Source organism: Oncorhynchus keta, chromosome 12 (assembly GCF_023373465.1).
Source record: "Oncorhynchus keta strain PuntledgeMale-10-30-2019 chromosome 12, Oket_V2, whole genome shotgun sequence".
Lineage (NCBI taxonomy): Eukaryota > Metazoa > Chordata > Actinopteri > Salmoniformes > Salmonidae > Oncorhynchus > Oncorhynchus keta.
In genome coordinates this window covers 43,691,700-43,714,938 of record NC_068432.1, presented here as the reverse complement: position 1 = coordinate 43,714,938, position 23,239 = coordinate 43,691,700, and the positions used below count along the sequence as shown (strand labels likewise).

The following is a 23,239-nucleotide window of genomic DNA, read 5'->3' as shown; positions in this document are numbered from 1 at the left end:
ACACTCACTGGAGTAACTGACGTGCTTTTTCAAAGCCTCCGCAAATAAGCTACCAGTCAATAGGCTATCAGTCAATAGGCTACCAGTCAATAAGCTACCAGTCAATAAGCTACCAGTCAATATGCTACCAGTCAATAAGCTATCAGTCAATAGGCTACCAGTCAATAGGCTACCAGTCAATAAGCTACCAGTCAATAAGCTACCAGTCAATAAGCTACCAGTCAATAGGCTATCAGTCAATAGGCTACCAGTCAATAGGCTATCAGTCAATAGGCTATCAGTCAATAGGCTACCAGTCAATAAGCTACCAATCAATAGGCTACCAGTCAATAAGCTACCAGTCAATAGACTACCAGTCAATAGGCTATCAGTCAATAAGCTACCAGCCAATAGACTACCAGTCAATAGCCTACCCGTCAATAAGCTACCAGTCAATAGGCTACCAGTCAATAAGCTACCAATCAATAGGCTACCAGTCAATAAGCTACCAGCCAATAGACTACCAGTCAATAGCCTACCCGTCAATAAGCTACCAGTCAATAGGCTACCAGTCAATAAGCTACCAATCAATAGGCTACCAGTCAATAAGCTACCAGTCAATAGACTACCAGTCAATAGGCTATCAGTCAATAAGCTACCAGCCAATAGACTACCAGTCAATAGCCTACCCGTCAATAAGCTACCAGTCAATAAGCTACCAGTCAATAGCCAATCAATAAGCTACCAGTCAATAGGCTACCAGTCAGTAGCCAGTCAATAGGCTACCAGTCAATAGGCTACCAGTCAGTAGCCAGTCAATAGGCTACCATTCAGTAGCCAATCAATAGGCTACCAGTCAATAGCCAGTCAATAAGCTACCAGTCAATAGGCTACCAGTCAGTAGCCAGTCAATAAGCTACCAGTCAATAGGCTACCAGTCAATAGCCAGTCAATAGGCTACCATTCAGTAGCCAATCAATAGGCTTACCAGTCAGAAGACGACTAGTCAATAGGCTACCAGTCAATTAAAAAATATATATATATATTTCACCTTTATTTAACCAGGTAAGCTAGTTGAGAACATGTTCTCATTTACAGCTGCGACCTGGCCAAGATAAAGAATAGCAATGCGACACAAACAACAACACAGAATTACACATGGAATAAACAACCGTACAGTTAATAACACAAGGTAGGCCATAAATAGGCCATAGTAGCGAAGTAATTACAATTTAGCAGATTAACACTGGAGTGATAAATTAGCAGATGATGATGTGCAAGTAGAGATACTGGTGTGCAAAAGAGCAGAAAAGTACATAAAAACAATATGGGGATGAGGTAGGTAGATTGGGTGGGCTATTTAGATGGGCTATGTACAGCTGCAGCGATCGGTTAGCTGCTCAGATATGTGATGTTTAAAGTTTGTGAGGGACATATAAGACTCCAGCTTCAGCGATTTTTGCAATTCGTTCCAGTCAATGGCAGCAGAGAACTGGAAGGAAAGGCGGCCAAAGGAGGTGTTGGCTTTGGGGATGGCCAGTGAGATACACCTGCTGGAGCACGTGCTATGGGTTGGTGTTGTTATCGTGACCAGTGAGCTGAGATAAGGCGGAGCTTTACCTAGCATAGACTTATAGATGACCTGGAGCCAGTGGGTCTGGCAACGAATATGTAGCGAGGGCTGCCGACTAGAGCATACAGTTTGCAGTGGTGGGTGGTATAAGGGGATTTGGTAACAAAACAGATGGCACTGTGATAGACTGCATCCAGTTTGCTAAGTAGAGTATTGGAAGCTATTTTGTAAATGACATCGCCGAAGTCGAGGATCGGTAGGAGAGTCAGTTTTACTAGGGTAAGTTTGGCGGCTTGAGTGAAGGAGGCTTTGTTGCGAAATAGGAAGCCAATTCTAGATTTGATTTTGGATTGGAGATGTTTAATATGAGTCTGGAAGGAGAGTTTACAGTCTAGCCAGACACCTAGGTATTTGTAGTTGTCCACATATTCTAGGTCAGAACCGTCCAGGATAGTGATACTAGTCGGGCGGGCGGGTGCAGGCAGCGAACGGTTGAAAAGCATGCATTTGGTTTTACTAGCGTTTAAGAGCAGTTGGAGGCCACGCAAGGAGTGTTGTATGGCATCGAAGCTCGTTTGGAGGTTAGTTAACACAGTGTCCAAAGAAGGGTCAGATGTATACAGAATGGTGTCGTCTGCGTAGAGGTGGATCAGGGAATCACCCGCAGCAAGAGCGACATCATTGATATTTACAGAGAAAAGAGTCGGCCCGAGAATTGAACCCTGTGGTAGGCTACCAGTCAATAGAGTTTACATTTCCTCTTCCAATTATAATGTGGGGAGGTCAAAATAATGAAAAACTATCTCTTAAATGTTTTCATTTTAAAATGTTGATGAATTCTCCTTGCCATTATCATTCGCCTGATGACAAGACAAGTTGTGATTTTTTGTTGTTGTTGTTGCTAACGTATGGTGGGGATCCCTAGGTCGCCGGTGTGCCTGGAACGTGGTCCCTGGGACGTGGTGCCTGGGACGTGGTGCCTGGGACGTGGTCCCTGGGACATGGTGCCTGGGATGTGTTCCACTGCAGATGTGGTCCCTGGGACATGGTCCCTGGCAAACCGGCGTCACTACAGACCCTGGTTCGATTCCAGGCTGTATCACAACCGGCCGTGATTGGGAGTCCCATAGGGCGGCGCACAATTGGCCCAGCGTCGTCCAGGTTAGGGTTTGGCCGAGGTAGGGTTTGGCCGGGGTAGGGTTTGGCCGGGGTAGGGTTTGGCCGAGGTAGGGTTTGGCCGAGGTAGGGTTTGGCCGGGTTAGGGTTTGGCCGAGGTAGGGTTTGGCCGGGTTAGGGTTTAGTTTAGTTTAGTTTATTTTATTTTATTTTTACAGGGACAGTGCACATCAATCAACGTTTCAGTAAAAGTGCCGGTTTTAGCCAGACGGCTAATTTTCAACCGCAGTCCCTGGGCAGGTTATTAAAAACAATTACAATATAGACAATAGCACCATAGACATAGCAACATAGCAACATAGGACAAGCAAGACATAGCATACAGACAGAGCAACATAGAACAAAAAAGCAGCAAGACAAAAATTCATAAAAGCAACAAAGTGTTTCCATACCTCACAAGCTACAGACAACATGGAAAGCGGCAACACACAGCTAGGGACCATGTTCACAAATCTGATTGACCTTTAGCCATGTCTTCAAGCATTTTGTGAAAGTGTGATATGTGGTGCAGTTATGTGTGTCTGATGGCAGTGTATTCCAGACATGGGAAGCTCTCACAGAGAATGCAGATTTACTAAAGGTGCTTTTCCTTAGGGGAACTATACAGTCACCTTTCATTGCAGACCTTGTGGATCTGCTGCCATATGTCTGGGTTTTCTGTTTAACAAAAATATTGAGTGGAGGGGGAGCCAGGCCATTAAGGATCTTGAATACAAGACATGCGTCGGTGTATTGCACAAGATTTTCCCAACTCAAGAGCTCATGTTTTCTAAGGATGTGACAATGATGATGGCTATTGGGCTTCCTATCAAGCACTTTGAGAGCCTGTTTGTAGACAGACTGAATAGGTTTTAATGTTGTACAGCAAGCTTGGGCCCAACTAGTCAAGCAGTATGTTAAGTGGGGGAGTATCATAGATTTGAAGTACAGTTTTGCTACCTCTGTAGTCAAACAATTTCGTATAAATCAGAAATTAGCTAGATTGAATTTAGTTATTTGAATTACCTTTTTCACATGCTTTTTAAAAGAGAGGTTGGAATCAAGTATGATGCCAAGGTACTTAAAATTGGATACCACCTGGAGCTTCTCCCCTGACACATAGACATCTGGTTTGGCCGAGGTCGGGTTTGGCCGGGTTAGGGTTTGGCCGAGGTAGGGTTTGGCCGAGGTAGGGTTTGGCCGAGGTAGGGTTTGGCCGGGGTAGGGTTTGGCCGAGGTAGGGTTTGGCCGAGGTAGGGTTTGGCCGAGGTAGGGTTTGGCCGAGGTAGGGTTTGGCCGAGGTAGGGTTTGGCCGAGGTAGGGTTTGGCCGAGGTTGGCCGTCATTGTGAATAAGAATTTGTTCTTAACTGACTTGCCTTAATAAAGGTTACACGAATAAAAGTAATACAGTGGTGGGGAGGAAGACGACCACGACTCCATTTTGTTGATCCCTGCCTACAGACAGAAACTAAAACAAGAGGCTCCCACGCTGAGGTCTGTCCAACGCTGGTCCGACCAAGCTGACTCCACACTCCAAGACTGCTTCCATCACGTGGACTGGGATATATTTCGTATTGCGTCAGATAACAATATTGACGAATACGCTGATTCGGTGTGCGAGTTCATTAGAACGTGCGTTGAAGATGTCCTTCCCATAGCAACGATTAAAACATTCCCTAACCAGAAACCGTGGATTGATGGCAGCATTCGCGTGAAACTGAAAGCGCGAACCACTGCTTTTAATCAGGGCAAGGTGTCTGGTAACATGACCGAATACAAACAGTGCAGCTATTCCCTCCGCAAGGCTATCAAACAAGCTAAGCGTCAGTACAGAGACAAAGTAGAATCTCAATTCAACGGCTCAGACACAAGAGGCATGTGGAAAGGGTCTACAGTCAATCACGGACGACAGGAAGAAATCCAGCCCAGTCACAGACCAGGATGTCTCGCTCCCAGGCAGACTAAATAACTTTTTTGCCCGCTTTGAGGACAATACAGTGCCACTGACACGGCCTGCAACGAAAACATGCGGTCTCTCCTTCACTGCAGCAGAGGTGAGTAAGACATTTAAACGTGTTAACCCTCGCAAGGCTGCAGGCCCAGACGGCATCCCCAGCCGCGCCCTCAGAGCATGCGCAGACCAGCTGGCCGGTGTGTTTACGGACATATTCAATCAATCCCTATACCAGTCTGCTGTTCCCACATGCTTCAAGAGGGCCACCATTGTTCCTGTTCCCAAGAAAGCTAAGGTAACTGAGCCAAACGACTACCGCCCCGTAGCACTCACTTCCGTCATCATGAAGTGCTTTGAGAGACTAGTCAAGGACCATATCACCTCCACCCTACCTGACACCCTAGACCCACTCCAATTTGCTTACCGCCCAAATAGGTCCTAGCCACTTTAACTATGCCACTTTGTTTACATACTCTTCTCGTATGTATATACTGTACTCGATACCATCTACTGTATCTTGCCTATGCTGCTCTGTACCATCACTCATTCATATATCCTTATGTACATATTCTTTATCCCCTTACACTGTGTATAAGACAGTAGTTTTGGAATTGTTAGTTAGATTACTTGTTGGTTATTACTGCATTGTCGGAACTAGAAGCACAAGCATTTCGCTACACTCGCATTAACATCTGCTAACCATGTGTATGTGACCAATAAAATTTGATTTGATTTGATTTGACAGCAAACCTTGTCGATGATAGACTGCATGTGTGACTTGTGGATGAGGTCTCCATAGAGCAGAGAGGACCACTGTTCAGGGGAGATACGGAGCCCTGCCTCCATGGCGATGTGTACGATCTGGGCATCATGCTCGCGACGCAGCGCCTCGTACGCACGGAACTCCTCCTTTAGCTGCATCAACGACGAGTCCTCGTCACGCTTCGTCACCTGGGAGGGAGGGAGGGAAGGAGGATAGGAGGTAGGGTGGAGGGAGGGAGGGAGGGAGGGAGGGAGGGAGGGAGGGGGAGGGAGGGAGGGAGGGAGGGAGGGAGGGAGGGAGGGAGGGAGGAAGGTAGGTAGGAGAGGGAGGGATGGGAGGTAAGGTGGAGGGAGGGGAGGTGAGGGGAGGAGCGGTGCGGAGGTTGGGAGGTAGGGTGGAGGGAAAGGAGGTGAGGGGGTGCGAGAGGAGGAGTGGAGGATGGGAGGTAGGGGGGAGGGAGGGAGGGAGAGGATGTAGGGGGGAGGGTTGGGACATACAGTACAGTTAGAAACCTACACCCAATAAACCAAACAAATTCACATGATCTACAGTAACCCAGTGACCTGCAGTAACCCAGTGACCTACAGTAACCCAGTGATCTACAGTAACCCAGTGACCTACAGTAACCCAGTGATCTGCAGTAACCCAGTGACCTGCAGTAACCCAGTGACCTACAGTAACCCAGTGATCTGCAGTAACCCAGTGATCTGCAGTAACCCAGTGACCTGCAGTAACCCAGTGACCTACAGTAACCCAGTGATCTACAGTAACCCAGTGACCTACAGTAACCCAGTGATCTACAGTAACCCAGTGACCTACAGTAACCCAGTGATCTGCAGTAACCCAGTGACCTACAGTAACCCAGTGACCTGCAGTAATCCAGTGACCTGCAGTAACCCAGTGACCTGCAGTAACCCAGTGACCTACAGTAACCCAGTGATCTGCAGTAACCCAGTGACCTACAGTAACCCAGTGATCTACAGTAACCCAGTGATCTGCAGTAACCCAGTGACCTACAGTAACCCAGTGATCTACAGTAACCCAGTGACCTGCAGTAACCCAGTGACCTGCAGTAACCCAGTGACCTGCAGTAACCCAGTGACCTGCAGTAACCCAGTGACCTACAGTAACCCAGTGATCTGCAGTAACCCAGTGATCTACAGTAACCCAGTGACCTACAATAACCCAGTGATCTACAGTAACCCAGTGACCTACAGTAACCCAGTGACCTACAGTAACCCAGTCATCTACAGTAACCCAGTGATCTACAGTAACCCAGTGATCTGCAGTAACCCAGTGACCTGCAGTAACCCAGTGACCTACAGTAACCCAGTGATCTACAGTAACCCAGTGACCTACAGTAACCCAGTGATCTGCAGTAACCCAGTGACCTACAGTAACCCAGTGACCTACAGTAACCCAGTCATCTACAGTAACCCAGTGATCTACAGTAACCCAGTGACCTACAGTAACCCTGTGACCTGCAGTAACCCAGTGACCTACAGTAACCCAGTGACCTACAGTAACCCAGTGATCTACAGTAACCCAGTGACCTACAGTAACCCAGTGACCTACAGTAACCCAGTGATCTACAGTAACCCAGTGACCTACAGTAACCCAGTGACCTACAGTAACCCAGTGACCTACAGTAACCCAGTGATCTACAGTAACCCAGTGATCTACAGTAACCCAGTGACCTACAGTAACCCAGTGATCTACAGTAACCCAGTGACCTACAGTAACCCAGTGACCTTCAGTAACCCAATGACCTATAGTAACCAGTAAACAGAATCGCATCACTCTCATATGACTGAGAAGATATTTGTGTTTTATTGCCTTGTGTCCTCAGACTCGAAACTCAAAACTCAGATCAGGTGTGAGAAACAGAGTTCCCCCACTCAGAATCGGCCCTATGAGTAATTATCATAATACACCAGGCCAGTCCCTCTGTGACTGTCCCTCTGTGACTGTGCCTCTGTGACTGTGCCTCTGTGACTGTGCCTCTGTGACCGACTGGGCAACTGGGGAAAATATAGAACAGTGTTTCACCCTGGGTAAATGGTTGGCATTGCAGTCCTGCCAACCATGCCAACCATGCTTACAGGCTGGAGGACTCATACACGAGTGCACACACATACACACATGCACACGCACTTATGCACACAAACACACACACTTCACCACTAGCAGACCGTTTCTATCACTGGGAGTTTTCAGAGGAGTGAGCAGAAAGAGGACCATTTTGAGTTGTTTCATGTGGAACATGTTTCTAATGACAGCTACAGTAATGTGTCATAATTGGCCATATAAATCTAAACTAGAGATGTGAATTTGAAATCTCCCAGAGAGATTCAGGAACACATGGTAAGTGACAAGAGGAAGCGTTCTCCACTGCTGGGCATGATGAGTGCCAGAGGCAGAAGGTGGCACCACTTCAGAGTGCATCAGTAATCATGACTGGTGGTATGGTACAGTATGGTGCCTAGTTATGTCTCTGGCACTTTTAAAATGCTTTTTTAGCGCTTTGATAAAACCATATTTTCTATCATCATTATATTAAACCACGACAGCCTGAAGGCTACAAGGTTATGGAGACCAGTGATGTGTATGAGTTTGTGGTGTGTGCGTGTGCATGTGTACTTGTGCGTATGTGTGTGTATTTGCATGCCTACGTGCATCATAAGTGCATTTGGGAGCATACAATACAATATGCAGTACAATATACAATACAATATGCAGTACATTATACAATACAATATGCAGTACAATATACAATACAATATACCAATACAGTAGAATAGGTCTCACCTTAAAGCAGGAGGCCCTGTAGAGTAGCTGAACCACATGTCCTATGGAGGTTTTGGAGGCCTGAGGGAACCGAGCCTCCAGCTTCTGGACCACAAAAAGGACAAGAACTTTCCTGGACAGAGCTGAGCCGTCCTCTAGCGCCAACAGTACCAGCTTCAGAGCATCCTCCTGCGTGGCTGTATCAGACAACACACACAACTGTCATCATGTAGCTACAGTACATACTGCATAGCACATATGAAGTTATGCTAGTACATATCAGTGGCCTTATGTTCCAAAGGGGATGAAGAGGATTAATTAAGGAATTATTTAAGTACTAGTACATACTGCATAGTACTTATGAAGTACATATCAGTGACCTTATGTTCCGAAACGAATGTTTTAAGTACTAGTACATAGTACATAGTATCTGATATTAATATGCTGTATTATTGATATCACTATGCTTTATTTATGTATTATTATCAAATCAAATAAACATCCGCCTAATACAACCTTACTGTGAAATGCTGACTTACAAGCCCTTAACCAACAGGTGTAGTAGACCTTACTGTGAAATGCTGACTTACAAGCCCTTAACCAACAGGTGCAGACCTTACTGTGAAATGCTGACTTACAAGCCCTTAACCAACAGGTGTAGTAGACCTTACTGTGAAATACTGACTTACAAGCCCTTAACCAACAGGTGTAGTAGACCTTACTGTGAAATACTGACTTACAAGCCCTTAACCAACAGGTGCAGACCTTACTGTGAAATACTGACTTACAAGCCCTTAACCAACAGGTGTAGTAGACCTTACTGTGAAATACTGACTTACAAGCCCTTAACCAACAGGTGTAGTAGACCTTACTGTGAAATACTGACTTACAAGCCCTTAACCAACAGGTGCAGACCTTACTGTGAAATACTGACTTACAAGCCCTTAACCAACAGGTGTAGTAGACCTTACTGTGAAATACTGACTTACAAGCCCTTAACCAACAGGTGCAGACCTTACTGTGAAATACTGACTTACAAGCCCTTAACCAACAGGTGTAGTAGACCTTACTGTGAAATACTGACTTACAAGCCCTTAACCAACAGGTGTAGTAGACCTTACTGTGAAATACTGACTTACAAGCCCTTAACCAACAGGTGCAGACCTTACTGTGAAATACTGACTTACAAGCCCTTAACTAACAGATGTAGACCTTACTGTGAAATACTTACTTACAAGCCCTTAACCAACAGATGTAGACCTTACTGTGAAATACTTACTTACAAGCCCTTAACTAACAGGTGCAGACCTTACTGTGAAATACTGACTTACAAGCCCTTAACCAACAGATGTAGACCTTACTGTGAAATACTTACTTACAAGCCCTTAACTAACAGGTGCAGACCTTACTGTGAAATACTTACTTACAAGCCCTTAACCAACAGATGTAGACCTTACTGTGAAATACTGACTTACAAGCCCTTAACCAACAGATGTAGACCTTACTGTGAAATACTTACTTACAAGCCCTTAACTAACAGGTGCAGACCTTACTGTGAAATACTGACTTACAAGCCCTTAACCAACAGATGTAGACCTTACTGTGAAATACTTACTTACAAGCCCTTAACTAACAGGTGCAGACCTTACTGTGAAATACTTACTTACAAGCCCTTAACCAACAGATGTAGACCTTACTGTGAAATACTGACTTACAAGCCCTTAACCAACAGATGTAGACCTTACTGTGAAATACTTACTTACAAGCCCTTAACTAACAGGTGCAGACCTTACTGTGAAATACTGACTTACAAGCCCTTAACCAACAGGTGCAGACCTTACTGTGAAATACTTACTTACAAGCCCTTAACCAACAGGTGCAGACCTTACTGTGAAATACTGACTTACAAGCCCTTAACCAACAGGTGTAGTAGACCTTACTGTGAAATACTTACTTACAAGCCCTTAACCAACAGGTGTAGTAGACCTTACTGTGAAATGCTGACTTACAAGCCCTTAACCAACAGGTGTAGTAGACCTTACTGTGAAATACTTACTTACAAGCCCTTAACCAACAGGTGCAGACCTTACTGTGAAATACTGACTTACAAGCCCTTAACCAACAGGTGCAGACCTTACTGTGAAATACTGACTTACAAGCCCTTAACCAACAGGTGTAGTAGACCTTACTGTGAAATACTGACTTACAAGCCCTTAACCAACAGGTGTAGTAGACCTTACTGTGAAATACTGACTTACAAGCCCTTAACCAACAGGTGTAGTAGACCTTACTGTGAAATACTGACTTACAAGCCCTTAACCAACAGGTGTAGTAGACCTTACTGTGAAATGCTGACTTACAAGCCCTTAACCAACAGGTGTAGTAGACCTTACTGTGAAATACTGACTTACAAGCCCTTAACCAACAGGTGTAGTAGACCTTACTGTGAAATACTGACTTACAAGCCCTTAACCAACAGGTGTAGTAGACCTTACTGTGAAATACTTACTTACAAGCCCTTAACCAACAGGTGCAGACCTTACTGTGAAATGCTGACTTACAAGCCCTTAACCAACAGGTGCAGACCTTACTGTGAAATGCTGACTTACAAGCCCTTAACCAACAGGTGTAGAACTTACTGTGAAATGCTGACTTACAAGCCCTTAACCAACAGGTGTAGGTAGACCTTACTGTGAAATGCTGACTTACAAGCCCTTAACCAACAGGTGTAGAACTTACTGTGAAATACTGACTTACAAGCCCTTAACCAACAGTTGCAGACCTTACTGTGAAATACTGACTTACAAGCCCTTAACCAACAGGTGTAGAACTTACTGTGAAATACTGACTTACAAGCCCTTAACCAACAGGTGCAGACCTTACTGTGAAATGCTGACTTACAAGCCCTTAACCAACAGGTGTAGAACTTACTGTGAAATGCTGACTTACAAGCCCTTAACCAACAGGTGCAGACCTTACTGTGAAATACTGACTTACAAGCCCTTAACCAACAGGTGTAGAACTTACTGTGAAATGCTGACTTACAAGCCCTTAACCAACAGGTGCAGACCTTACTGTGAAATACTGACTTACAAGCCCTTAACCAACAGGTGCAGACCTTACTGTGAAATACTTACTTACAAGCCCTTAACCAACAGGTGCAGACCTTACTGTGAAATACTTACTTACAAGCCCTTAACCAACAGGTGCAGACCTTACTGTGAAATACTTACTTACAAGCCCTTAACTAACAGGTGCAGACCTTAGTGTGAAATGCTTACTTACAAGCCCTTAACTAACAGGTGCAGACCTTACTGTGAAATACTTACTTACAAGCCCTTAACTAACAGGTGCAGACCTTACTGTGAAATACTTACTTACAAGCCCTTAACTAACAGGTGCAGACCTTACTGTGAAATGCTTACTTACAAGCCCGATTTAACCAACAGTGCAGTTCTAAGAAAATAGAGTAAAGAAAATATTTACTAAGTAAACTAAAGTAAAAAATTAACTAAAAAGTAACACAATAAATTAACAATAACATGGCTGTTTAGAGGGGATACCGGTACCGAGTCAATGTGCTGGGTACAGGTTAGTTGAGGTAATTTGTACATTTAGGTAGGGGTAAAGTGACTATGCATAGATAATAAACGGCGAGTAGCAGCAGTGTAAAAACAAAGGGGGGGAGGGGGCAATGCAAATTGACCGGATTGTCATTTGATTAAGTGTTCTTATGGTTTATGGTCTTATGGTTTGAGGGTAGAAGCTATTAAGGAGCCTTTTGGACCTAGACTTGGCGCTCAGGTACAGCTTGCCGTGCGGTAGCAGAGAGAACAGTCTATGACTTGTGTGACTGGAGTCTCTGACAATTTTTTGGGCCTTTCTCTGACACCACCTTGTTTAGCAGTTTCCATACCAGGCGGTGATGTAACGGGTCAGGATGCTCTCGATGGTGCAGCTGTAGAACATTTTGAGGATCTGAGGACCTATGCCAAATCTTTTCAGTCTCCTGAGGGGGAAAAGGTGATGTCGTGCCCTCTTCACAACTGTCTTGGTGCGTTTGCACCATCATAGTTTGTTGGTGATGTGGACATCAAAGAAATTTAAACCCGCACCACTACAGCCCCGTCGATGTGAATGGGGGTTTGTTCGGCCCTCCTTTTCCTCGACCCGCACCACTACAGCTCCGTTGATGTGAATGGGGGTTTGTTCGGCCCTCCTTTTCCTGTAATCCACTGTCAGCTCCTTTTTCTTGCTAACGTTATAAGACACTGCCAGGTCTCTGACCTCCTTCGTTTAGGCTGTCTCGTCATTGTCAGTGATCAGGCCTACCACCGTTGTGTCGTCAGCAAACTTAATGATTGTGTTGGAGTCGTGCGTAGCCACGCAGTCGTGAATGAACAGGGAGTACAGTAGGGGACCAAGCACGCACACCTGAGGGGCCCCCTTGTTGAGAATCAGCGTGGTATATGTGTTGTTGCCTACCCTTACCACCTGGGGGTGGCTGGTCAGGAAGTCCAGGATCCAGTTGCAGAGGGAGGTGTTTATGCAAATAGGAGTGGATTTAGGGTTTCCGGGATGATTGTGTTGATGTGAGCCTTTCAAAGCACTTCATGGCTACAGACGTGAGTGCTACAGGGTGGTAGTCATTTAGGGAGGTTATGCTTTGTGGTTTATGTTGTAAATGTGTCTGAAACTTTGTGTGCTGCTATTTTAGCCAGGTCTCTCTTGTAGAAGAGATTGTTCACCTCAATGAGGCTAACCTGATCAAATAAATAAATTACATAATATGTATTAGTACATATCTGGCATTTCATCATATATTTTTGTTTTTTACAGCAAGAGGGAATCCTATCACTCTGTAGGACATGATACAGTGTTGTACTAGTGTCCTCAGACTGGAACCCCCTCACTCAGGATCTGCCCTATGAGTAATCATTATAAGACACCATAGTGCTGCAGCATCATATAACATAGTAGAGAGGGAGGATAGGACACAGAGCGAAAAGCATGCTGAAGATGTGATTGACAGGTGTATTATCCTATCACCACTCACCAGGCCCCAGGAACTGGCATCCCCGTGCTCTGACGGCGGCCCACAGGTTAGCAGAGAGCTGCTGTGGGTTCTGGTGCTGCAGGATGAGCTCTGTGACGGTACGTTCCCCTAGCGACCTGCCCGCCCGCACTGCCCGCAACCGCCCCTCCTCCTCCACCAGCTGACAGTTGACGAGTGTCACCAGCTTCCTCTGCATGGGCCGACTGAGCACGCTCGGACTGAGGGTCACCACACCTGGATTGCAGAGAGGAAGGGGTCAAACGTCAGAAGGCGGCATCAGAAACATAAATACTGAAATACGCACACAAACAGACAGAATCACGAACAGAAACAGAAATACAAACACATGAACAGAAACACAGACACATGAACAGAAACACAGACACACAAACAGAAACACAGACACATGAACAGAAACACAGACACACAAACAGAAACACAGACACATGAACAGAAACACAGACACACGAACAGAAACACAGACACACGAACAGAAACACAGACACACGAACAGAAACACAGACACATGAACAGAAACACAGACACACGAACGGAAACACAGACACACGAACAGAAACACAGACACACAGACACACGAACAGAAACACAGACACACGAACAGAAACACAGACACAGTAACAGAAACACAGACACAGGAACAGAAACACAGACACAGGAACAGAAACACAGACACAGTAACAGAAACACAGACACAGTAACAGAAACACAGACACAGTAACAGAAACACACACACAATGATATACTAATACAGAGACAATTTCCCAAACTCTGGTATTGTTTACCAGAGCTAAAATGTAATCATGGTCTAAAACAAAAGTGCATTTATGTAGTCTGCTAGTGCTGCCCACAGTAGAAAACCCCTCTCATCCTCTAATAAATGTCCCATAGCAGGACAAAGTGCTGACGAAAGTGTCTTAAAACCCTTTATTAGAGTGAGTCTATTAAAGACCAGGGATGGATGACCACTGTCCCCTCTCCAATTCTGTGATCACCACAAAAACAGTTGACAAAGCTGCCGAGGGATTGAACTGCATTCTCAGCTTTCCAGGTGAATTAACCCAATAAACGGAGCACTGCTCCTCAGATATGGGCTTTTAAAAGCACTGATGGGAAAACAGGACTCAAGGTTTACTGCCCGTCTCACAGCGGTTTATGGGTCCTGGGAGAAGGATTTTCCATCCTCCACCATGCAATTATCAAATCAAATTGGATTTGTAACATGCACTGAATACAACAGGTGTAGGTAGACCTTACCGTGAAATGTTTACTTACAAGCCCTTAACCAACCGTGTAGTTTTAAGAAAATAAATAAACTAAAGTATTCGCTACAGATGATCTACTCTGCAATATACTGTTATTCTGAGAATGAGGTATAATGAAATGTGCCCTTTGAAATGACATGCAGGGTAAAGTCATGTTGTTCGTTTAACTTCTTCACGTTTCGTAAATATACTTTTTTCTTGTCATCTAATTGAAGGACTCCTTTAAATTAAACTAATTTAACTCAAACTACTTTCGGCACAACTCATTACATTTCCTATTGATGTAATGTGGGGTTTCAGGCTTTGTGTTGGTGTTGGGGGCCCAAGTTCCGTATGGCCTTACAGAGCGCATGGGCTTCCTGGTTCTAGCTGCTTCTACATGCTCTGACGCAAACGTTCCCACCACATTAAGCTCAGACCCTGAGAATAACAGGAAATACTGTGTTTCTCTAACCTAACCTAACCTCAACTGCACACACACACACACTGCTCTGACCTCAGTGTCCCCTCAGAAGGAAAAAAAAACACTGTGTTGAACACAGGGTCAGCAGCAGAGAGCACCTCTCTGTCTGGAAACACACACACACACACACACACACACACACACACACACACACACACACACACACACACACACACACACACACACACACAGATGCATTTAGCACCAAATCTCTGTGTTCTGGTACCTTTTCCTCCACTGATGGGTTTGAGATAGAGAGCCAGCTCCTCCACACACACCCTGCACACCTCATAGTGCCCTACCTCCACAGCACTGCTCAGAGTCACAGCCTGGGACTCCACAGCCTGGGAACACACAACATCATTATCATGACACTCAACATCATAATCAGTATTATCATCACAATAATCACTCTCATCATTGGTATCATCATTATAATCATTATCACCATCATCAGTATAATCATCATTGTTATCATCATCAGTATCATCAGCTTCACAATCATCATCATTATCATCACTCTCATAATCATCATCGATATCATCACTATAATCATTATCACCATCATCAGTATCATCATCTTCACAATCATCATCATTGTCATCACAGTCATCAGTATCATCAATATCATCATTATCACCATCATCAGTATCATCAATATCATCAGCAGTATCATTATTATCTTCACAATCATCATCATTATCTTCACAATCATCATCAGTATCATCACAATCATTATAATTATCATCACAATCATCATCATCACAATATTCAGTATCATCATCATCAGTATCATCATCATTTTCACAATCATCATCATTACCATCACAATAATCATCATTACCATCACAATCATTATCATCATTAGCATAAATATCATCATCAGAAGAACCACAACAACAAGACATGCTGTGCCCACCTGAGCTCCCACCAGCTGTAGCAGGGCACTGTTGACTGGCAGGAGGTCGATGTCAGTGTTGATGGCTGTCTGGTCGAACGGACAGGCCTTGCGGTGCAGCTTGTGGAGACAGGTCTTACACACAGTGTGCGAGCAGCCCAGACTGATGGGCTTGTGGCCACTGCTGTCAAACTCGTTGTAGCAGATGGGGCAGGAGAGGAACTCTGTCCACTGGGCCGCCTGCACTGGCATCCTGCTGCCTGTCCTCCCTGCTGTCACCTCTGGAGGGCGCTGTCTTGCTCAGGGGGATCGCATGCCGCCACGCCCCGACAGCTCACTGACAACTGGTATAGAAGAAGAAAGAAAGTGGGTTAGAGTGCAGGTCAGCGTCCAGACTGGTCATCGCCAGAGAGATCCTGCACTCCATTGCTCCTCCATTGAGCAAGCTTTTTAGTCTTGGGCTGGGCTTTTAATGTGTCTGGGAAACTGGCCTGTTGAGTTTCAGTGTAGTTTTTTGTATTTCGTTGCCTTGAAAATACAAAAAGGTGCCAACTGCCCAGGTGCAATGCTCCATAAATCTGTCCCCTAGTGGCTATAGACGTTGTAGCTGTTTCACAATCACAATCTTGGAAAATAATGTAGAGCGGTGAGCGGCAATCTCTCAACGCTTTCTTTCTTTCCCTCAATCTCACTCTCTTCTACACCTCTCTCATCCAGTGCCCACAACCCTCTGTAACACAGGTGGTTTGCTGAACCACACTCTCATGATGAGTAACCTCGTCTTGAGACCTGAAGACTTGTGTTAACTGCCTGATCTAATGCATAGGCTTTAGCTCAGCGGACCACGAAATTAGGGAACACCTCAGTTGGTCACACACCCACAACCCCACCCATTCTGCTGCATCTCCACCCTCTCTCTGATACCTTCCCTGCCCTTACATCATGCCTCCTCCTGGGCAAGCAGGTGGAGAGGCCTCCCTTGGCTGGCTAAAGACCATGGAGGTGCTCTACCATGGCATGATCCTATCAGTCTGATTTACACACTGACTGAGTACCAGGCCAGATTTACACCCCTCTCTCTCTCTGACTCGCTCCCTGTCTCTCTCTGTCTCTCTCGCTCTCTGTCTCTGTCTCTTTGTCTCTCTGTCTCTCTGTCTCTCTCTCTCTCTCTCTATAAAGTCAGCTACAGGGCACAGGATTATAAATTCTCTGAGTTAAACCCAAGAAAGCAACAGGATCAGTATGGGCACACAGAGGGAGACAGGGATTTAACCAGAATCTGTCTTTATATGGCAAACTCCTGGCAAAGTCCAGGAAGCAGCCATTTAACTTGCCATTAAGCAGCGTTTCAAGCTTAATAATGTCTAAATACGTAAGTCACTCACCAAATATGGAGTTTCGATTATCAGCTATAGTCATTTACTGCTGTCACAGCCGGTATGCAAGGTCTAAATAAAAATGTACATGCAACCCGAAAAAATGCCTCTACGGCAACATCCTTTGTATTGTAGATTTGTAGGCAGTAAGGTTAGTGCTGTTCGGGACCCTTGGGACGTGAACGATTGAAGGTGCCCGAATAGACCTTTTTATTTTCAACCTTTTATGGAAGTACATACCGGCCGTGACGTCAGTAAATAATTGTTAACCTTGAAAAGCTAGTGAATGGCAAGTTGAATGGCTGCTTCATGGGCTTAAAGGAGATTCGCCATATCAACGTCTCCAGTAAAGCTAGATTCTGGTTCAGACAGAGATAGAGAGAATATGCTCATACAGCCAGTTGTAGCCAAATGGATAAGGATCATTGCTGCAGACGATCTGGCCAATAAGCCAGTCAGTGCAAGGCTTTCATTTAGACCATGGGGTTCTGTACGATGCAGGAAAAACACCCGGGAGCCACGGCTGCACCGACAGACCGGCAACTGCTGGGTGGAACCAACTGCTCCATCATCACCCCTCACCCAATGCATGGCATGAGGAAGTTGCATCAGGCAGGCCCAGTGACGGCTCTACCAGGCTAGACCTGAACTATCTTACTGTAATGCTGAGTTCAGTTATGCAACAAAGGAACACACTACTGTTCACAATCAATCATTGTGCAGAGAGGGAGACACCATCCACCGTGAACCCAAGGACAGGTAAGTGTGTGTGTGTGTGTGTGTGTGTGTGTGTGTGTGTGTGTGTGTGTGTGTGTGTGTGTGTGTGTGTGTGTGTGTGTGTGTGTGTGTGTGTGTGTGTGTGTGTGTGTGTGTGTGTGTGTGTGTGTGTGTGTGTGTGTGTGTGTGTGTGTGTGTGTGTGTGTGTGTGTGTGTGTGTGTGTGTGTGAACATTCTTGACTGGCATTGCTGCAGACGATCTGGCCAATAAGCCAGTCTAGAAAATGCCATTATGTAGTAATAACAACAATTAACTCAACTCACGAATCTCACCCAACTAGAAAATGAAATGTTGCATAAAGTATATGCATGCCTACAATTCTATCTACTAAAATATCAAGCAGGTCAAGCTTTTTTCCAACTAAATTACGCACCATCCAAGTGGCCCAGGGCGCGCGGTGTCCACATTGCCTCTCCCGCGTGAACAACTCCGTGCTGATCTTGCGCGTCATGTTTCCGCGAGGGCTCAGTCACTGGCTCGCGGACTAAAGTGAAAACGCATGTAAAGGCTATCAAGGGCACGTTTTGGAGAGCTGAAGTTAGATTTGATGACGCGCCGAAGCCTCTGGGCGGGGAAATGGTAAATACAATTTGAACCACAGTGAGTGATTCAGTGTCTCGTTGAACCCACATGTTCCTGACTGTAAGATACGGCGACATATCCTGTTGTTCGGGGCGCCCCAGATCATTTAAAACATCTCCCCAGGAAGGATTAGGCGGCTGCCTAGGGTGGCAGATTGACGAGGCATTTTCTGAGATAAATTGACCAAGACGCACCTCGAACAACAACACATAAAACGTCACATAATTCTGCCTAAAAACGATGACAATTTCACTCAACCAGTGGCGTATGGGCTTTTTAGGTGAGCGCCCGTTGATAAGCAAATACTTTGTTAAAGGCAGGGGCGCAAAACAGTTTGCTTGTCCAATCCCAGCGCGCCTCTCCATGGTGCTGTTGGAGAGACGCATCTCTGCAGCGATCCACCATAGTTCCTTCAAAAAAAATGATCTAACATAAATCACGTAGTAGATATACGATATGGTAGAAATAGTATGTGGCATTTTCTGTAGCAGGTTTCTCCGATCAAATAGACGAACCTAAATAGTGCTCAAACAAATAAAAAACGTGCTGTCATGTTAATAAACAACATATCCTAAAAACGGTAACGGTCAAAGTAACATGGGCAATATGGAATGGACAATCACAACTATTATCCAGGAGTTTCATACCATTATTATGATCAGTGGTTTCAAGTTTGTATTGTTCATTTATGAATTTTTTTTGACATATAAAATAAAATAATTCTGTATTTCCCGCTGTGTAAACACATTGCAAATAGGCTCGCGATAACTACTGATAGAGTTGGGTAGCTGATATTCAGAGTTTAAAATAGTAAAATTGATTTGTCACAGCAAACAGGACTTATAAAGTCAATGCAATGGCCTGTTTTACAAAAAATGGGCCTACCACATGGATGGCCGACATGGTAGGCTACATACACCCCAGTAAGCATGAGCCGACCTCTTTTGGATGTATTTTTTTAAATCCTGTACTGACAACGTTTTTTGGTGTTTTACTTACCACATTGATGGGCATCATAACATTCAATTTCAGACAACGTGGTAAGCTACACCTCAGTAAGCACAGGCCGATGCCTTTTGGACCTCTCTTTTTGGTGCAGTTCCAGACTTGCCTTGATTTCCACATCCACAGACATGGTCTATGTTTGGTTCCGATTTTGTCCGGTCTTGACCAGCCTTGATTTGGCCAAAACATAGACATTTATAAATGACTTATTTTCAACTTTCATTCACAACCTAAATGGAACCTAACTTCAACTTCTGGAAAATACGTATTTTAGATGTCTTTTAGACGTCTTTTCAACGTCATTTTGCTTACTTATTCTAGTTTTGCGGGAGGCAGTGTTCGTCAGTCTCGCCTAAAGTGGCAGATAGGCAAAGATCGGACCTGATCTCCTCGTGATATAGAATCTTATACAATCAGTAACCGATGTGATAAACTATATATAAACAAGAGGAAATGGCATGCTCATCATCTTGTGACTACTGTGGGTGAGAAAAGGGGATATCTGTCCTCACACACACACACACACACACACACACACACACACACACACACACACACACACACACACACACACACACACACACACACACACACACACACACACACACACACACACACACACACAGTCTTCCACCAGCAGATAATTTACATTTAACATGTGGCTATACCCGTTTGGCTCTACACATTTGGCTCTCCTCAAACATACTGTATGCCCAGTCAGTCCTCACATGGCCCCATAGAGTTCCCTGTTGACTCCATATGTGCCTCAACAGAACAGCAGGTGTTCTAGAACCTAAAGGACTGCCTGGCATTCTAAATGGATCATCAGTGAGTCTGCTGATGGACAGGCCCTCATGTTAGCCGGTCCTCCTCCCACTTTGGGCAGGGGTAGAACCTGAATCCCTGTAATGTGAGGAGGTTAGCTCCAGTAGTAGGGCTGTTTTATAAGTGTGTGTGTGTGTGTGTGTGTGTGTGTGTGTGTGTGTGTGTGTGTGTGTGTGTGTGTGTGTGTGTGTGTGTGTGTGTGTGTGTGTGTGAGTGAGTGAGTGAGTGAGTGAGTGAGTGAGTGGTGTGAGTGAGTGAGTGAGTGAGTGAGTGAGTGAGTGGTGGTGGTGGTGAGTGAGTGAGTGAGTGAGTGAGTGAGTGAGTGAGTGGGAGAAAGAGGGAAAGAGGAAGACAGAAAGAGAGAGTGCACACGTGCATGCAAAGGTATGTGTGGAATATAGAATATGGAATACGGAACATTGCCAGCAGAGTGGGCTTCAATGAGTCCCAGTCATTACTGTCTATTTGAGCCATGAAAAAAGACCGCCACAAACCTAATCACCATTCCCTCACTACCTCCTGAATGAATAGTTCAATATTATATTCCTTTGCATGGTATAGCTTGCTCTTTGCTCGGTACCCCTCATTATCTGAGAAATAGAATCACGGTGTCAAGTTTCTGACCATAGTTCTTTTGTGTTTTCTTTGTTTTAGTGTTGGTCAGGACGTGAGCTGAGTGGGCATTCTATGTTGTGTGTCTAGTTTTCCCGTTTCTATGTTTGGCCTGATATGGTTCTCAATCAGAGGCAGGTGTTAGTCATTGTCTCTGATTGGGAACCATACTTATCTAGCCTGTTTTGTGTTGGGTTTTTGTGGGTGGTTGTCTTCTGTCTTCGTGTGTCTGCACCAGACAGAACTGTTTAGGTTTTTCCACATTTGTTGTTTTGTATTTTGTAGTGTTCACGTTTATCGTCTATATTAAAGATGATGAACACTAACCACGCTGCGCTTTGGTCCTCTCCTTCGTCCACAGAAGAAAGCCGTTACACGAGGTCCTTTCAAAACAAACTGTTTGTAGGAAAAACAACAAAACAAGCTTGTTTCCTCTTCCTGGGTTCAAAAATAACAACAGTGTTTATTTCCTGTTTTTGTTTATCAGTTTGGATTTCTATTCAGAGGTCAACATTTTACAATTTAATTAGTGGAGTGACTTTCAAACATAATCCATATGTCAGGGTTAATATTAGACTATTAATTTAACCATTTGTTATTCTCATTTGGGAACAGAATAACTGCAGTCCTATAAACACAACTATAAGTGCAACTTTACATTTGTAGCCCTTGTGATATTAGGCCTGGGGCACATTATATGCTGTATATCAGACTGTATTCATTTTGATTTATGAAGGCCTTTTCAGAGTGTATTCAGCCTGGCATCAATACCTTGGCGGTGGTTGGGTGACACCGGCACATCACCCGTGAGAGATCTGACTATACACGGAAGTAGGTGCAACATTAATTATTGGAGCCTGCATTTTGTTAGGCAACATCAGTGGACAGCCAGTTTGTGTAACATTGTCTAGCATTAATCTGTTGATGCCTCTGTGCAAAGAGCTTGATTGAATAATAGCTCTATTTCCAATAGATGAAGATGCAATTGTTTATATGGTCTTTTTCTCAGTTATCGGTTGTGAATTTTGACTTCATGATGATAACACTGGGCTGCACTTTCGATGCATAAATATGAATTCCTCTGAAGAAAATGCTAAGTCACCAATATTTCCAAAATAAATTGCATTTACTACATGATTCCACATCCAAAATGTACAGCCATTCGCCTAGCGTTTTAGTAGCATGTAACACAAACAAATCGTAAATGGACAACCAGCTAAAATTCGCGCCTCTTTCTGTCACTTACCTTAGGCACTGTAACGGAGTACTACAATTATCATCTTTTTATCGTCCAAGAGAACAAACGGAAAAAACCATCAGCAGCTGTTGCAATGGAACAGCTGTAATCAACTGAATGATATAGATCCCACATTGAAAACTGTCATTTCAGCACATCAAATGACAGTTATCTGCTCCAATTTCTATATTCATTCCCAACCTACGCGACTTGTTCGCTCAGGTAGCCTACCCTCCCTTGGTTTGACAACAACGGACAACGATCGTGTGTATTGTATCACTCCGCTTCCCGTTTTTGAACTGCGTGCCGGTAGCAGGCGCGTCTTGATCAGCAGGAGAGTGTTTCGTGTTAAAACGAGCGGAACAAAATAATATATATTGAACATTTACCTCGAAACCTTGTTTATTATGGTTGTGCGTATATGGTACTATTTTCATATTATGGGCAAGGATAAAGACGTAAAGGGGCAAAGCCGGAACAAGCCGCTTTTCGAGGCGTGGACCGCATCGTTTTTAAAGAGACAGGGGATGCGATAGGACCTATAGACACAATGCTCTGAGCGGGTTTTGGCGCTATAATGACAGTCACCTATCGAATTGACCTTCTCACTGTTTCTGCTTGCTAATCTTATTTGTCTAACAGTACAATCTAATGCAAGATAAAGTGCAGTGCATTCCGAATGTTTCTAGCATTCAGTAATTCATCAGTTGTTACTGTGTCATGATTGTAGCCTTCCTATAATAACCTAGTTATTGAGCCCATACTGGAATCTTAAGTTTTCGCTGGTTGTAGTATGGCTCTAGAAGTAGCAGAAACGTTGTTCAGAGGATGGAGAAAGAGAGGCCCAATATTCCGCCTCTCTCCTCTCCTCCATTCCTCATTCAATAATGGAAACAGCACTTTACACACACA

General features: G+C 44.5%; 1 protein-coding gene across 3 annotated transcripts in view; it reads right to left on the bottom strand.

The window, feature by feature from the left end:
• The window catches only part of LOC118391615 (roquin-2-like), a 50,813-nt gene extending 28,163 nt beyond the window's left edge, over positions 1-22,650 (bottom strand). The window contains exons 1-6 of one of the 3 annotated variants that reach the window (XM_052458418.1): positions 22,337-22,650; positions 15,934-16,256; positions 15,241-15,358; positions 13,269-13,502; positions 8,234-8,409; positions 5,413-5,613 (exon numbers count right to left, since the gene is read on the bottom strand). In XM_052458418.1, coding sequence (XP_052314378.1) covers positions 5,413-5,613; positions 8,234-8,409; positions 13,269-13,502; positions 15,241-15,358; positions 15,934-16,164 — 960 coding nt within the window. In that variant the 5' untranslated portion in view covers positions 16,165-16,256; positions 22,337-22,650. Of the gene's footprint in view, positions 1-5,412; positions 5,614-8,233; positions 8,410-13,268; positions 13,503-15,240; positions 15,359-15,933; positions 16,257-18,439; positions 18,745-22,336 lie in introns of those variants that run through there. The other 2 variants (XM_052458415.1, XM_052458416.1) reach the window with 2 other exon arrangements.
• Positions 22,651-23,239: the final 589 nt, after the last annotated feature.